The sequence below is a fragment of the Falco peregrinus genome, chromosome 6, assembly GCF_023634155.1.
Source record: "Falco peregrinus isolate bFalPer1 chromosome 6, bFalPer1.pri, whole genome shotgun sequence".
Lineage (NCBI taxonomy): Eukaryota > Metazoa > Chordata > Aves > Falconiformes > Falconidae > Falco > Falco peregrinus.
Genome location: NC_073726.1, coordinates 15,730,133 through 15,744,644, shown reverse-complemented (window position 1 = coordinate 15,744,644; position 14,512 = coordinate 15,730,133). Strand labels below are relative to the sequence as shown.

Below are 14,512 nucleotides of genomic sequence, written 5' to 3'. Positions count from 1 at the left end.
TCCCGTGTCCTCAAGCTCTTGGCCAGATGTCCTGAGGTTCTTAGATGAGTGCTTACAGGCCCTTGGCCCGGTGTCCTCAGGCTCCGGGCTGGGCGTCATCAGGGTCTTGGTCCATTATCCTCAAGCTCTTGGCTGGGTGTATTCAGTTCTAAACTGGGGGTCCTCAGGCTCTTGGTCCCGGTGTCCTCAAGTTCTCGGCCAGGTGTCCTCAGCCTCTTGCACTGGCATCCTCATGCTCTTGATCTGTCATCCTTTGACTCCTGGTCCAGCATCCTCAGGCTTTTGGTCCTGGCCAGGCGTCCTTAGCCTCAGGCCCGGTGTCCTCAAGGTCTTGGCTGGGTGCTTTCAGGCTCTTAGCTGGGGGTCCTCAGGCTCTTGGTCTGTTGTCTTCAGGTTCCTGGCCTGGCGTCCTCAGACTTTTGACCAGGCATCCTCAGGCTCCTGCCTGGGTGTCCTCAGGCTCTTGTTTTGGCATCATCAGGCTCTTAGTCCAGCGTCCTCAGATTTTTGACCAGGCATCCTCAGGGTCCTGCCTGGGTGTACTCAGGCTTGTGTTGGCGTCATCAGCCTCTTGGCTGGGCATCCTCAGGGTCCTGGCCAGGCGTCCTCAGGCTCTTGGTCCAGTGTCATCAGCCTCTTGGCTGGGTGTACTCAAGCTCTGGGCTGGGTGTGCTCAGGCTCTTGTCTTGGTGTCCTCCATCTTTTGGTCTGGCACCCTCAGCCTCTTGGCCCAGTGTCCTTAGGTTCCTGGCTGGGTGTCCTCAGGTTCTGTCATAATCCGGAAATTTCTTGGAACAGGGTGGGATGATGGGACGGGATGGCGGGGCAGGATGGTGGGGAGGGATGATGGGGTGGGATGATGGGATGACAGGGTGGGATGAGCCACCTGGGATGGCCCAGCTAGGGTGGGGTGCGCGTGCGGCTTCAGGGGATGCTTCTCGTTAGAGCTGGCTGCAGTTCTGCCAGACTGCAGTGAGGGGCAGGCACTGGGGGCATACTGGGGGGCACTGGGAGGATACTGAGAGATACTGGAGGGATGCTGGGAGGCACTGAGGGGATGCCGGGAGGCACTGGTGGCATACTGGAGGGATGCCGGGAGGCACTGGGGGGATACTGGAGGACAGTGGGAGGCACTGGGGGGATACTGGGTTGATATGAGGGGGGACACTGGGAGGCATTGGGGGGATATTGGAAGATGCTGGGAGGCACTGGGGTGATACTGGGATGATGTTGAGAGGTGCCCGGGGGATTCTGGGAGGCACTGGGAGGATACTGTGGGATACTGGGGTGATACTGAGCAGCACTTGGGAGGATGCTGGGGGTTACTGGGAGGCACTGGGAGGATACTAGGGAGATACTGGGAGGCATTAGGGGAGTTGCTTGGAGGCACTGGGGTGATACTGGGAGGTGCTGAGAGGATACTGTGAGGTACTAGTGGACACTGGGGGGATAGTGGGAGGCACTAGGGGGATACTCAGGGGATGCTGGGAGGTGGGCACTGGGAAGGACTGGGGCAATACCATCGAGACCTGGCGGACCGCCCTCCCAGCCCGCCACGCCGAATACCATAGAGTTGGCGGACCGCCCTCCCAGCCCGCCCCATAGAGACCATAGAGAGCTGAGGACTGTCAGCCCAGCCCGCCATTCGGAAGCGAGCCGACCCCTTTACGCGGCGACGCGGAATGGTGGGGCCGGAGGGTGGCGGGACGGGGACGGGGTGGCCAGCCCCGCCCCCGTGTCTCCCCCGGCCCTTCCGCGCCCCCCCCGCTTTGCCGGGAGCTGTGGGGGTCCCCGCGAAGCCGCCCGGTACCAGGGGGATTCCAGAGGGGGGGCTCCAGCGCCTCGTCCCCCCCGGCGCCTGCTCGCATTCCGGCCTGCGCCGCGCTGCCGCCGTGAGGGGGGGGCCTGGGGGGGGCTTTGGGCTCCGGGGGGCGGCTTATGAGTTCGGGGGGGGGCGGTCGTGGGGGAGATACAGGCGTCCTGGCAGGTGTTGCGGGGGGGCTGTTGGGGGTCCTGAGGGGGATAACGGGGTCTGGGGGAGGGTGGTCCTGGGGGGGTTATTTGGGTTCGGGGTGGGGGGATCATGAGGTTTGGGGGTGTCCTGAGGGAGATGTTTGGGTCCTGGGGGGGGCTGTCGGTGTCCGGGGGGGGGGTCATTGGGTTGGTACTTGGGGTCTTGGAGGGGTCTGGGGGAGTTACTGGGGCTACTGGGCTTCTAGGGGGGTGTTGGGGCCCGGGGGGGATTATTTGGGTTCTGAGGGGGGGGGGGGGGATAATGAGGTTTGGGGGGGGACCTGAGGGTGCTTGTTGGGGTCTTGGGGAGGTTAATGAGGGCTGGGGGGGTTCTGGAGGAGGCTGTTGGGGTCCAGGGGGGTCCTGGGTGGGGGTAATGAGACCTGAGGAGGTCGTTGGGGTGATCCTGGGGTCCTGGATGGGGGTTGGGGGGTCTGGGGGGGGGGGTATTTGGGTTTTGAGGGGGGTCTAGGAGTTTTTAGGGGAATCCTGTGAGGGGGATTGGGGGTTCTGGGGGGGGGGGGCTGTTGATGGTCTGGGGGGGGTTAGGGTGTGGACCTGGGGAGTCCTTGAGGGAATACTAGGGGTGCTGCAAGGGTCAGGGGGGGCTGAGTGGGTTTGGGGGGGTCCCAGGGTCCCTGATCTCCCCCCACCCCATTTCCCTTCCAGCGGGTGCTGCTGCCCCAGGGGGTACCCCGAGAGTGTCAGCCCGGATTACCTCCAGTACCAGTGCTGGGATGCGCTCCAGGTGCCGCTGGGAGGGGTACTGGGAGGGATTTGGAGGTGCTGGAAGGGGATTGTGGGCTACTGGGAAGCACCTGGTGGCCAGTGGGAGGGACTGGCAAGTTAACTGGGAAAGAGGTGGGTGTGCAGGGGGTTGGTGGGAGGTGACTGAGTGGTAACTGGGAGGCACTGGGATGGGCTGGGGGACACTGGCGTGTAACTAGGAGGCACTGGGAAGTGGCTGGGGGGTACTGGGAAAGGCTGGGAGGGCACTGGAATGGGGGGTGGGCTGGGCAGGTGGACACTGAGAGGGACTGGGTGGTTAGTGTGGGTTACTGGGAGGATCTGGAGGGCAGTGGGAGGGATGGGGAGGGAACTGGGAGGGAGGCGGGATGGGCTGGGAGTAACTGGGAGGTAACTGGGAACACTGGGCAGGCGCTGTGCAGCACCCTGACGGGCGCCTTGGCCACCCGGGCAGTGCTCCAGGCCGTGGGGGTGGGGGGACAGCGCTGCCACCGTCACGGGGGCCACCCTCACCTGGGTGCTACGTGGTGAGTAACCCCAACCCCCCCCAGTTTCACCCCAAAACCACCCTTGGCCCCCCACATCCATGGCTGAACCCCAAATCTCCCAGTCCTTACCCCCAAATTCATCTGTTTGACCCCCAAGCCCATCTTTTGTTTCAGAATTTCCCAGTTTGACCTCAAAATCAGTTTCAGCACCTGCGGAAAAAATCATTTTTCGCTCCAGAATTTGTCTTGAATCTAAAAATTCCTCAGTTTTACCCCCAAATCTGCTTGGGCATCCCCGGTTTCACCCCAGAATTCACTACTTTGACCCCAAAAAATTTCTCTTGGACTCCAAAAGCTCCCATTTGACCCTAAAATGTTCTCCAGAACCCCCCAGATCTTTTCAATATCACCCCAAAATCTGATGCAGCACTCCCCAACCCCCAAATTTTCGCCCCAGAATCTTAGCTGGAATCCAAAATCCAGACCTGTCCCCAAAATCACCAAATTTTTACCACAAGATTCTCCTCCTTGACCCCCAAATCTCCCAGTTTAACACCCCCAAATTTCCCAGTTTGGACCCCCCAAGTTAGCCCCCAGTGCCCCCCCCAATCTCATTTTTCACCACAAAATCTTTTTTTAAACCCCAAATCTCCTAGTTTTGACCCCAAAATGTGTTCCAGAATCACCCAAATGTGCCTGTTTTAGCTCATAATCTGATCCAGCAACCCCCAAATCCCCCCATCTCCCCTCCTAAATCCCAGCTGGACCCAAAAATCTCCCAGTTTGACCCAAAAATATGCTTTGGTACCCCCTTCCCCCCAGTTTAACCCCAGAATCCTTTTTGTAATCCAGAATGCAAAGCTGCCCCCCAAAATCCTCAAGTTTTACTTCAAAATTCCCCGAGTTCATCCCCAAACCTATTTTTTAACCAAAAATCTCTCAAATTTGACCCAAAAAATATGCTCAGGTAATGCCAGAATCCCCTAGTTTCACCCCCAAAATCCCCCTTAGGACCTCAAAATTGTTCAGTTTCACCCCAAAATACTGTTTTTAACTAAAATCCGCTGATTTTACCCCAGAACGTTTCCAAAATCCACCATTTTCACCCCCAAACCCCTTGCGACCCCAGAATCCCCCAGTTTTACCCCAAAGTCTTCTCCAGCACCTCCAAACCCCACCAGTTTAATCCCCAAATTCCCCCTTTGGCTCCAAAATCCCCCAGTTTGACCCCAAAACCTGCTCTGGCAACACCAAAACCCCCTGGTTTCACCCCAAAAATCCCTTTTTAACTAAAATCCCTCAATTTTACTCCAAAGTCTTTCCAAAATTACTATATTCACCCAGAATTCTATCATACCAAACTGCTGTAGTTTACACATCAGAATCCTTAATTTTCATTCCCCCCCGCACCAAAATTCACCATTTTTTACCCCAAATTGTCCATCTCCCAAATTTTTCACTATCACCCCAAAATGGCTTGATATTACTTCAAAATCAATTAAACCCAAAATACTCCTGATTTCTCCCCAAACCTCCCCATGTCAGAATCCTCTGTTTTCATCCCTCACACCCAAACCCTCACGTTTTCACCTCAAAATGCCCCCGCACCCAAAATCCCCAAATTTCACTCCAAAATACTCCACACCCCAAATCCCCCATTTTCAAGCGCAAAATGCCCCCACACCCAATCACCCCAAATTTTACCCCAAACATTCCACACCCAAAATCCTCCATTTTCACCCCAAAACCCCTGCACCCCAAATATCCCTGTTTCACCCCAAAATCCTGCTGTAGCCAGAATCCTCTATTTTCACCCTCAAAATTGCCCCATACCCAAAGTTGCCCAGTTTCACCCCAAACTGGTTGCCCTTGCAGATGGGGTGGGGATGGTGACACGCATCGCCTTCGCCTGGCTCCAGGGGTGAGCACTGGGATGCACTGGGAGTGTACTGGGAGCATGGGGAGGCTGTGCTGGGAGCTACTGGGCGCAACTGGGCCTTACTAGGAGATGGCAGTGGGCATTACTGGGAGCTACTGGACCCTACTGGGAGGTGGTACTGGGTGTTACTGGGAGTCACTGGGCATTACTGGGAGGTAGGTATTGGTGTTACTGGTAGCTACTGGGCTTTAGTGTGAGCTACTGGTCATTACTGGGAGGTGGCACTTGGGCCTTACTGGGAACTATTTGACCCTTACTGGGAGGTGGCACTGGCCTTACTGGTAGCTACTGGGCCTTAATGGGAGGTGTCAGTGGGACTTAGTGGTAGATACTGGCCCCCCCCCCCCCAACCTGCAGGACCCGCCTGGACTGTGAGGCAAAGCAGAGAGTGGCGGTGAGTCCCCCCGCCCCCCCCCCCCTTCCCCCGCGGGCCCCCCCCGCCACCCCCCCTTCCCCCGCGGCCCCCGCCCCCCCCTTCCCCCGCGGCCCCGCCCCCCCCTTCCCCGCGGCCCCGCCCCCCCCCTTCCCCGCGGCCCCGCCCCCCCTTCCCCGCGGCCCCGCCCCCCCCTTCCCCGCGCGGCCCCGCCCCCCTCACTTCCCCGCGGCCCCGCCCCCCCCTTCCCCGCGGCCCCGCCCCCCCTTCCCCCGCGGCCCCGCCCCCCCTTCCCCCGCGGCCCCCGCCCCCCCCTTCCCCGCGGCCCCCGCCCCCCCCTTCCCCCGCGGCCCCGCCCCCCCCCTTCCCCGCGGCCCCCGCCCCCCCTTCCCCGCGGCCCCGCCCCCCCCTTCCCCGCGGCCCCCGCCCCCCCTTCCCCGCGGCCCCGCCCCCCCCTTCCCCCGCGGCCCCGCCCCCCCCCTTCCCGCGGCCCCCCGCCCCCCCCCTCACGTGCGTGGCCCCGCCCAGGCTGGCTGCTGACGTGCTCAATGACTTGGCGCTGGTGCTGGAGCTGCTGGCGCCTGCCTGGCCCCCCCACCGGCCCCGCCCTCCCTGACGCTGGCGGCTGCTGTCAAGGTAATGCCCCGCCCCCCTTCCCCGCCCCCAGCGGATGGGGGAGGCGCTGGGGGACACGGGGTGGTGCTGGCGGGGTACTTGGAGGCATTTAAGTGACAGTGTGGGAGCACTGGGAAGTGCTGGGGGGGGATACTGGGGGCCACAGGATGATGCTGGGGGATACTGGGAGGCATTTGGATGGTACTGTGGGAATACTGGGAGCTGCTGAGGGGATACTGAAAGGCACTGGGGGACACTGGGGTGATGTTGGGGGGCTACTGTGAGGTACTTGAGTGACTGTGGGAATACTGGGAGCTGCTGAGGGAGGATACTGGAAGGCACTGGGGGACACTGGGGTGATGTTGGGGGATACTGCGAGGCAATTGGGTGGTACTTGTGGAGTACTGGGAACTGCTGGGGGGATACTGGGGAATACGGGAAGGCATTTGTGTGATACTGCCAGAATACTGGGAGGTGCTGGGGGGGATACTGGGGGGACATTGGGGTGATGCTGGGAGATACTGGGAGGAGTTTGTGTGATTGTGCAGGAGTAGTGGGAGGTGCTGGGGGGGATACTAGAGGGTGCTGGGGAGATACCAGGGGACACAGGGTGATGCTGGGGAATACTGGGAGGCATTTGGGTGGTACTGTGAGAATACTGGGGAAGTGCTAGGGAGATACTGGGGGATACTGGAAGGCACTAGAGGACATAGGGGTGATGCTGGGGGTTACTGGGAGGCACTGGGTATGCTGCTGAGGGTATTACTGGGAGGTTGCGGGGAATATACTGGTGGATACTGGAGGGCACAGAGTGATGCTGAGGGGTACAGGGAGACACTTGTGGATACTGGCAGGCACTGGGGTGATACTGGGAGGTACTGGTGGGATACTGGGGTGCTGCTGGGGATAATGGGAGGCAGTGTGGGGATTTTGGGGGTGATGCTAGGGGATATTGGGAGACAGGTGATACTTGGGGATACTGGGAGGCACCCGGGGGGGATCCTGGGGGTGGTGCTGGAGGACACTGGAATGCACTGGGGGGATACTGGCAGACACTGGGAGGCAGTGGGTGACGCAGGTGCCCCTGCCGCAGTGCATTGTGGGAGTGGCAGGTGGGGCGACGCGGGCAGCACTGGCTGTGCACCAGGCGCGGAGGGACAACATGGCCGACGTGGCCGCCAAGGACAGCAGCCAGGTGGGCACTGGGAGGGACTGGGAGGGGAACTTTGGTGGGACCCGGGCCATCACTGGGGGGGACTGGGAGAGACTGGGACAGTACTGGAAGAGACTGATCGGGGACTGGGACATCTTTGCAAGGGACTGGAAGGGGCTGGGAGGGGAATGGGGGGGCACTGGGAAGAAACTGAGGGTAATGGGGTGGGGACTGGGAGGGGCAACTGGGTGTTACTGGGAGCACTGGGGAGGGACTGGCAGGGGATTGGGGGGCAATTGGGAGGGACTGAGAGGGCAGCTGTGTTGTACTGGGAGCACTGGGAGGGACTGCAAGGGGATAGCGGGCAATTGGAGGGCAACTGCTGTACTGGGAGCACTGGGAGGGTCTGGGATAGGGGCAGTGGGGAGGGACTGGGAGGGCAACTGGGCTGTACTGGGGGCAGTGGGAGGCAGGAGGTGGGGTTACTGGTGTTACTGGTGTGTACTGGTGGGACTGGGCAGGAGACGCTGGTGAACGGGGCGGGGCTGCTGCTGGCACTGCTGCTGCTGCCCACTGCTGGAGGGGCGGCCATGGTGAGCCCCGGGGCATGCTGGGAAGAGGGAGTGGCCTCTGGGAAAGGGGGGCGGGGCCTCTGGGATGCTCAGGGAGAGAATTAGTGCTTCATGGGGAGGCAGGGCCTTAAAGAGAGGGGGGTGGGGCCTCGGGGTTTCCAGGAGGGGATTAGTGCTTCATGGGGAAGGTGGGGCTCAAAGAGAGGGGGCGGGGGGCTTAGCGAGAGGGGGCGGGGTTTGGGTGTGGGGCTCCTGGGCAAGTTTGAAGCCCCCCCAGGGGCTGATGGGACATTTTGACACCCTTGCTACCCAGGGGGCTGATGGGATTTTGGGGATGCCCCAGGGGCTGAAGGGATATTTTGGGGTCCTCTAAAGGCTCATGGGAGTTTTTGCCCTGCCCCCCCGCCCCCCCCTGCCGAGGGGCTGATGGGACATTTTGGGCCATCCCCCAGGGGCTGATGGGATGTTGGGGCTCCCCCAGGGGCTGATGGGAGGTGTTTCTCCTCCCCCAGGACCTCTTGGGAGTTTTTGGGGCCCCCCCAGGGGCTCATGGGAGGTTTTGCACCCCTGCCCCCCAGGGCTGATGGGAGTTCCCCCCCCCCCCCCCCCCGGGTGATGGGATTTTGGGGGTGCCCCATGTGCTAATGGGATTCCCCCCCTCCCGCAGGGACTGATAGGATTTTGGGGGTGCCCCCAGGGGCTGATGGGAGTTTTTGGGGCCCAGGCTGACCGGGGCTGGTGGTGACGCTGCTGCTGGTGACCCACCTGGGTGCCAACGTGGGGGCGGTGGGGGCCCTGTGCCTGCCCACCCTCAACCGGCCCCGCCTGCGCCTCGCCCTGGGCGGGGCCTTGAGGGGTGTGGTCCGGGGGGGTGGTGGGCTTTGGCCCACCGCCCCATTTGGGAGGATGGAGGCGTCATCAACGTCCCCAGCCCCGAGGATGTCAACCCCCGTGAGCCCCTGCTGCCCGGTGAGTCACAGGCACCTTGGGGTCACCCCCTGTGTCACTCACCCCCCACATGTCACCCACCCCTGGCACCCACCAGGTGTCACCCCCTGCCCCCTGTGTCACACCCCCTCTCCCCCAGTGTCACCCCTTGGTGTCACCCCCCCCTGGTGTCATCGCTTGGTGTTACCCACCACTGTGTCACCCCCAGATGTCACCCCCCTTGCCACTGTGTCAACGCCCCTCCCACAGTATTACCCCTTGGTGTCACCCACACTGGTGTCACCCTCATGTGTTGCGTTTCCCCTCAGTGTCACCTTGCTATGTCACCCACCTCTGACACCCACTAGGTGGCACACACACCCCCCTCCGCCCCACCCCCCCCACCCCCCTCCCCTGTGTTACCCCTTGGTGTCACGCACGCTCGTGTCATCCTTCAGTGTCACCCACTGTTGTGTCACCGTCGTGTCACCGTCGTGTCACGTTCTCCCCTTGTGTCACATTCCCCTCGATGTCACTTCCCCATGTCACCCACCTCTTGACAGCCACCAGGTGTCACCCCACCATCATCCCTCACTGTTGTTCTGTTCCGTGCCCCCCTCCTCTTGGTGTCACCCACCCTTTGTCACTGTCCACCGCCCTGGTGTCACACATCCTTGTATCCTAGTGTCACCCCCCTTGTGGGTCACCCATCCCTGCTAACCCCCAGGTGTCACCTGATGTCACCCCATGTCACACAATGTCACCCCATGTAATTCATTGTCACCCCCATGTCACCCCACATGTTCTCCAGTGTAACCACTGGGTCACCCTTGTGTCACCCGGTGTCACCCCACATCACCCAGTGTTACTCTCAGTCATCTGATGTCACCCTCTGTGTCACCCAGTGTCACCTGCTGCCATCCCCGCCATCACTTGGTGTTACCCTGTGTCACCTCTATGTCACCCAGCATCACTGTCGCCAAGTGTCACCTGGTGTCACCCCATGTCACTTCCTGTGTCAGTTGGTGTCACTTTGTCACCTAGCATCAGCCAAATGTTGCTTGGTGTCACCCTCATGTCACACAGCACCCCCTGGTGTCACCCAGCTGTCCATGTCACTCAGCATCACCCACGTGTCACCTTTGTGTTACCCCACGCCCCCAGTATCACTCCTGTGTCATATGGCATTGTCCAGTGGTGCCTGGTGTCACCCAGTTGTCACCTGCATGTGACCCAGCAACCCCCAGTGTCACCCTTGTCACCCAGCGTTGTTCAGTGTCACCCCCACATCATCTGGTGTCATCTCTGCGTCACCCAGTGTCAGCATTATGTGACCCAGCACCCCATGGTATCATTCCAGTGTCACCTGGTGTCACCTCCATGTGACCCAGCAACCCCCCAGTGTCGCTCCACTGTCACCCAGTGTTGTCCAGTGTTACTCTTAAGTCAGCCAGCGTCACCTGTTGTCACCCCACTATGCCACCTGGTGCCACCCAGTGCTCCCTGATGTCCCCTACTGCCACCCAGTGTCACCCCCATGTCACCCAGCATCACCAGGTGTCACCAGTGTCATCTGTCTCGCCTGCTGTCATCCCCCCATATCACTTTGTGTACACCCCCATTTGTGTCCGTGTCTGGTGTCACCCTGTGCATTTGTGTCCGTGTCTGGTGTCACCCTGTGACATCACCCTGATGTCACTCTGATGTCACCCGCTGTCCCCACAGGCTTCAGCACCCGCCTGAACCTCCATTTGGGTGCCCCCTTGCACCGGCTGGTCAAGAGGTGAGGGGACCCCAGTGTCCAGGGGGGGACAACCTCAGCGTCTGAAGGGGGGGACCCCGGTGTCCGAGTCTCCCCTCTTTCCCGCCCCCCACTCCCCCGCAGCGAAGCAGAGTTCAAGAAGGCGCTGGAATGTGGCACCGAGGATTACATCATTGTGCTGCGGCCCTCCCAAGGTGGGACCCCCCCTGCATGCTGGGTGGGTGGGGGTCCCAGAGACCCAGGTGTCTGGGGGGGGTCCCAGGTGTCCCCGGGGTGGGTGGGGGTCCCGGGACCCAGGTGTCCGGCCGGGACCCAGGTGCCCCGGGGGGGGGTGGGGGTCCCGGGGACCCAGGGATCCGAGGGAAACTCAGGTGTCCCCAGGGTGGGTGGGGGTCCCGGGGACCCAGGCATCCAGGGGTGACCCAGGTGGGTGGGTGAGGTCCCTGGATGTGTGGCATGGGTGGGGGGGGTCCCGGGGACCCAGGCTTCTGGGGGGTACCCAGGTAGGTTGGGTGGGGGTCCCAGGGCGTGTCGTATGGGTGTGGGGGGGTCACAGGGACACAGGCTCCTGGGGTTGGTTGGGTGGGGGCATCCAGAGACGCAGATGTTCAGGTTTGGGTGGAGGGGGGTCCCAGTGGCCCAGGTGGGTGAACGGGAGTCACAGGGATTCAGGCTTCTGGGGTTGGGTGGAGGGTGTCCCAGTGACTGAGGTGGGTGGTTGGGGGGGTCCCAGGGACCCGGGGTTCAGTGGAGGATGCCCTAGGTGGGTGGGGGGCTCCCAGGGACCCAGGAGTCTGAGTTTGCGAGGGGGGTGGGGTCCCAGGGCTCCAGGTGTCTGGGGTTGATTGGGGGGCATCCCAGGGACCCAGGTGGGTGGGGGTGGGTCCCAGCTCCCCAGGTGGGTGGGTGGGTTCCCAGGTACCCAGGCATCTGGGGTTTGGGGTATCCTAGGGGACCCCAGGGAGGGGCTGGTCACAGGGACCCATGTGCCTGGGAGGGACCCAGGAAGGGACCTAGCCATCCAGGTGACCCCCACCCCCTACTAGGGTGGGTGGGGGTGGGGTTACGGCAGGGGGCCCCCCCTGACACCCCCCTGCGAGCCTGTGCCCAGGCCCTGCTGCTGGAGGAGCTGCTGGGCCCTGACCTGCCCCTGGGGGCACCCATGGGTGCTGCCCTGCGCCCGCTCCAACGCCGCCTGCGCCACTGCCGTGAGTTGTCTGGGGGGTGCCCTGGGGGATCTGGGGTCCCTAGGGGGGGAGTGTGGGGACCCTGGGATGCTTTGGGGGGGCCATGGAGGGGTTTGGGGGGACCATAGGTAGAGTTTAGGGGGTTTCTGGGGTGGGGTTTGGGGGTCCCTAGGGTGTCTGAGGGGGGCTAGCGTGGTTTAGGGGGTCCTAGGGGGGACTTTGGGGGAGCCTCTGGGATCATTATCATTTTGGGGGGTCCTGGGGTTGGTTTGAGGGAGGGCTGGAGGGGTTTTTGGGTGCCTAGGAGGGTCCCTGGGGTGGTTTGGAGGGTCCTGGGGGTTCTGGGGGGGGGGGGTTGGGGGTCACTAGAGGGGTTTTTGGGGACCCTGGGATGCTTTGAGGGGATCCCTAGGAACTGTTTAGGGGGTTCCTGGGGGTGTCTGGAGTCATTAGGAGGATTTTGGGGTTGCCTGGAGGGGTTTAAGGGTCTTGCGGGGGTGGGTTAGGGGGACCCAGGATGGGTTTTGGGGTCCCTGGAAGTGTTTGGGGGGTCTCTGGGGTCAGTTTAGGGGTGTTTAGGGGGGAGCTGGGGGGCCCTGAGGTGGTTTGGGGGTGTCAGGGGTTGTTTTGGGCAGTCCCCGGTGGGGTTTTGGGGTCTAGGGGATTTGGGGAGACCCTGGGATGCTTTGGGGTGGCCCTAGAGGGGTCTTGGGGTCCCCAGGAGGATCTGGGTGGTCCCTGGGGTGGTTTGGAGGGTTTTTGGGTGTCTTGGGGAGGGGTTTGGGGTCCCTAGAGGAGTTTGGGGGGTACCCTGGGGTGCTTTTGGGAGTCCCCTAGGAACGGTTTAGAGGGTTTCTTGGGGGGGAATCTGGGATCCCTAGGAGGGGTTTGGGGGTCCCTGGAGGGTTTTGGGGGGGTTGGGGGGACCCTGGGTGGATTTTGGGGTTCCTGGAAGTGTTTGGGGGTCTCTGGGGTGGTTTGGGGGTGTCTGGTGTCAGTTTGGAGGGTCTCCGCAGGGGTTTTGGGGGCCCTGGGGTGGTTTGGGGGCACAGTGGGGGGTGTTGGCATTTGGGGGTACACTAGGGACCATTTAGGGGGTTCCTTGGGGGTTCTGTGGTCCCTGGGGGAGTTTCAGGGGGTCTTGGAGGGATTTGGGGGGACCCTGGGAGGTTTTGGGGTCCATGGGGCAGTAACGGGGTGTCCCTCCCCCGCAGCGCCGGGGATGGTGCCGTGGGGAGTCGTGGCTGAGAGCTCCCGCCTGTGGCGCACGCTTGGCCCCGCCTTCCTGCGTGGTACGTGTCATCACGCGTGTCATCATTGCGTGTCATCACATGTCATCACTGTGTTGCTTGTCATGACATGTGGCAGCGTGCATCCTTGTGATGTCACACATTGTCACGTCTGCTATCATCACATGTCACTATCTGGGTCCCACCTGTCGTTGGATGCCCTTGTGACATCATGTGTGTGACCTCCAAGCCCCCCCCAGTGACATCACGTCATGTGTGTCATGTGCCACCACCCTGTGTCATCACATGTCACCCTGTGACCCTGCTGTGCCTGTTGCTACGTGTCACCATGTGACCTCACACCTGGTGGCGTGTGGTGGCACATGTGTCATCCTGTGACGTCGTTGTCCTGCAGGGCTGACGGCCGCTGGCTGGGAGACGCACCGGCACCTCCTGGCCCCCGATGAATGGCAGCTCGAGTGGGCAGGGTCAGAGGGTGGGGCCTCAGGCAAGCCCTGCCCCTCACCCCACCCCCAGTAAACCGGCTCCACCCAGCTCCGGATTTACCCAAAATCGGCCCAAAATGGGGCAGGGGAAGGGCCAAAATGCATATTTTTGACAATGGGTCCAAAAAACCATTTTTCCATTATTTGTAAAAATGTACATTCTGCTGATGAGGCGTTTCCCAGCGGTTTGGGGCCAGGTGGGGGGTTCTGGTGTGATTTGGGGGGGATTTTGAGACATTTTGGGGGATTTTGAGGCATTTTGAGGGGAATTTGGGGATTTTGAGGCAGTTGGGGGACTTTTGAGGCATTTGAGGGGAATTTGGAGGATTTTGAGGCATTTTGGTGGTATTTGGGGGATTTTGAGGCATTTTGGTGGAATTCAGGGCAATTTGGGGGATTATGAGGGGTACTTGGGGGATTTTGAAGCATTTTTGGTGGAATTTGGGGCATTTGAAGGATATTTGGGGATTTGGGGACAATTTGGGTTTTTTTGAAGCATTTTTGGTGGAATTTGGGGCATTTGAGGGACATTTGGGAATTTCAAGACAATTTTGGGAATTTTGAGGCATTTGAGGGGAATTTGGGGGATTTTGAGGCATTTTTGGTGGTATTTGGGGCATTTGAGGGGAATTTGGAGATTCTGGGGCAACTTTGGGGATTTTGAGACATTTTGGTGGAATTTGGTGGTTCTGAGACATTTTGGTGCCTTTTCAAGAAACTTGGGCTCTTTTGGGTCCTTTTTGGGCTCCTTTGAGGGTTTTTTGGGGCTCATGTGGGGGCATTTCTTGCTCATTTTGGGGGGTTCATTTTTGGGGTGTTTTTGGCTCATTTTGGGGCATTTCAAGCTCGTCTGGGGCCATTTTGGGATTATTTGGGGTGTTTTGGTATTTTGTGGGTTTGGGGTTCGTTTTGGGGCATTTTGGTGTCATTTTATGGCTGATTTGGGGGTTGGAGCATATTTTGGTGTGTTTGAGGGCTGTTTGGGGCTCGTTTGGGGGCAT

At 60.7% G+C, this 14,512-nt stretch overlaps 1 protein-coding gene across 1 annotated transcript in view; it reads left to right on the top strand.

Moving 5' to 3' along the window:
• Positions 1-13,679, top strand: part of RUSF1 (RUS family member 1) — a 16,045-nt gene extending 2,366 nt beyond the window's left edge. Inside the window, 19 exon segments of the mRNA XM_055807637.1 lie at positions 1,479-1,806; positions 2,683-2,761; positions 3,172-3,234; positions 3,236-3,287; positions 5,124-5,169; positions 5,545-5,575; positions 5,577-5,581; positions 6,089-6,165; positions 6,889-6,902; positions 7,254-7,370; positions 7,850-7,897; positions 7,899-7,923; positions 8,634-8,789; positions 8,792-8,869; positions 10,553-10,610; positions 10,713-10,783; positions 11,636-11,797; positions 12,991-13,068; positions 13,421-13,679. Coding sequence (XP_055663612.1) covers positions 1,479-1,806; positions 2,683-2,761; positions 3,172-3,234; positions 3,236-3,287; positions 5,124-5,169; positions 5,545-5,575; positions 5,577-5,581; positions 6,089-6,165; positions 6,889-6,902; positions 7,254-7,370; positions 7,850-7,897; positions 7,899-7,923; positions 8,634-8,789; positions 8,792-8,869; positions 10,553-10,610; positions 10,713-10,783; positions 11,636-11,797; positions 12,991-13,068; positions 13,421-13,545 — 1,613 coding nt within the window. The 3' untranslated portion in view covers positions 13,546-13,679.
• Positions 13,680-14,512: the final 833 nt, after the last annotated feature.